The sequence below is a fragment of the Egretta garzetta genome, unplaced genomic scaffold, assembly GCF_000687185.1.
Source record: "Egretta garzetta isolate BGI_Z169 unplaced genomic scaffold, ASM68718v1 scaffold490, whole genome shotgun sequence".
NCBI classification, from domain to species: domain Eukaryota; kingdom Metazoa; phylum Chordata; class Aves; order Pelecaniformes; family Ardeidae; genus Egretta; species Egretta garzetta.
In genome coordinates this window covers 153,537-154,484 of record NW_009258278.1, presented here as the reverse complement: position 1 = coordinate 154,484, position 948 = coordinate 153,537, and the positions used below count along the sequence as shown (strand labels likewise).

The 948-nt window shown below is 60.7% G+C and overlaps 1 protein-coding gene across 1 annotated transcript in view; it reads right to left on the bottom strand.

The window, feature by feature from the left end:
- The window catches only part of GPATCH4 (G-patch domain containing 4), an 11,481-nt gene that overhangs the window by 9,020 nt on the left and 1,513 nt on the right, over positions 1–948 (bottom strand). Inside the window, exon 2 of the mRNA XM_035891794.1 lies at positions 209–268. Coding sequence (XP_035747687.1) covers positions 209–268 — 60 coding nt within the window. The remainder of the gene's footprint in view (positions 1–208; positions 269–948) is intronic.

Genomic DNA, 948 nt, shown 5'->3' with positions numbered 1-948 from the left:
GGAGGCCCCATCCCTGGGAACATTCAAGGCCAGGTTGGATGGGGCTCTGAGCAGCCTGATCTAGTTAGCGGTGTCCCTGCTCACTGCAGGGGGGTTGGACTAGATGACCACTAGTGGTCCCTTCCAACCCTAAACATTCTATGATTCTATGATTTTGTTGTTTCCAGTATCGAGGGGAGCAAACAACAAATCCCAGTCTCCGCCCTACCCCGGGCACAGGCTCCACGCCGGTGGGCACTGCCGGCTCCGGCACGGCCGACCCCGCAATCTGGGAACACAAACGGTGGTGAAGTGTGGCCAGGACCGGCTGAAGGGAACACGGTACCAACTACGTTGAAGACATTAAAAATAAACCAAGTCGCGGCACCGCGAATACGGACCTGAACTCAACGCGGTGACATCCCGCTGGCGGGCAGCCGAGCGAGCTGGCGATGGCCCAACCACTCTCTAAATCGTGGGGTTTTGCCTCAAAACGCTGTAGGAATTGAGCAGAGAGGCCAAGGAGCATCACTGAGCCTGCTCCACCTCTAGCTCTTCGTTACGGCTCCCGTGGCCGAGCACCGCAGATGCTGTGGTAGCTCAATATATGTACATCTATACGGACCTGGGCCGACCAAAGGTGAGACCCTAAAGCCAGGGCTGGAGCCATCGCCCCTCCAGGCTGCCCCGACCGCGGCCCCTTCCTCCTGCCGGCGCTGCTGGGGAAGCCTCAAGCCCCTTCCCTCCCAGTTTTTCTCCCCCATTTTGAGAAGCGGGGACCCACTGCTGCTCCCCCGACCCTGCCCCAGAGCCGAGGCAGGCGCAGGGCAGAGCTCCGAGCTCTGCGCTTCGTCCCAGCGCACGGCCACGGGCGGATCGTGATGCTTTTCCTCTCCTGGAGGAAGAAGGAGGACGCGAGCCCCGGTTGTAGCAGCTACAGGGGAAGCCGGAAAAGCACCCCGAAGAGCA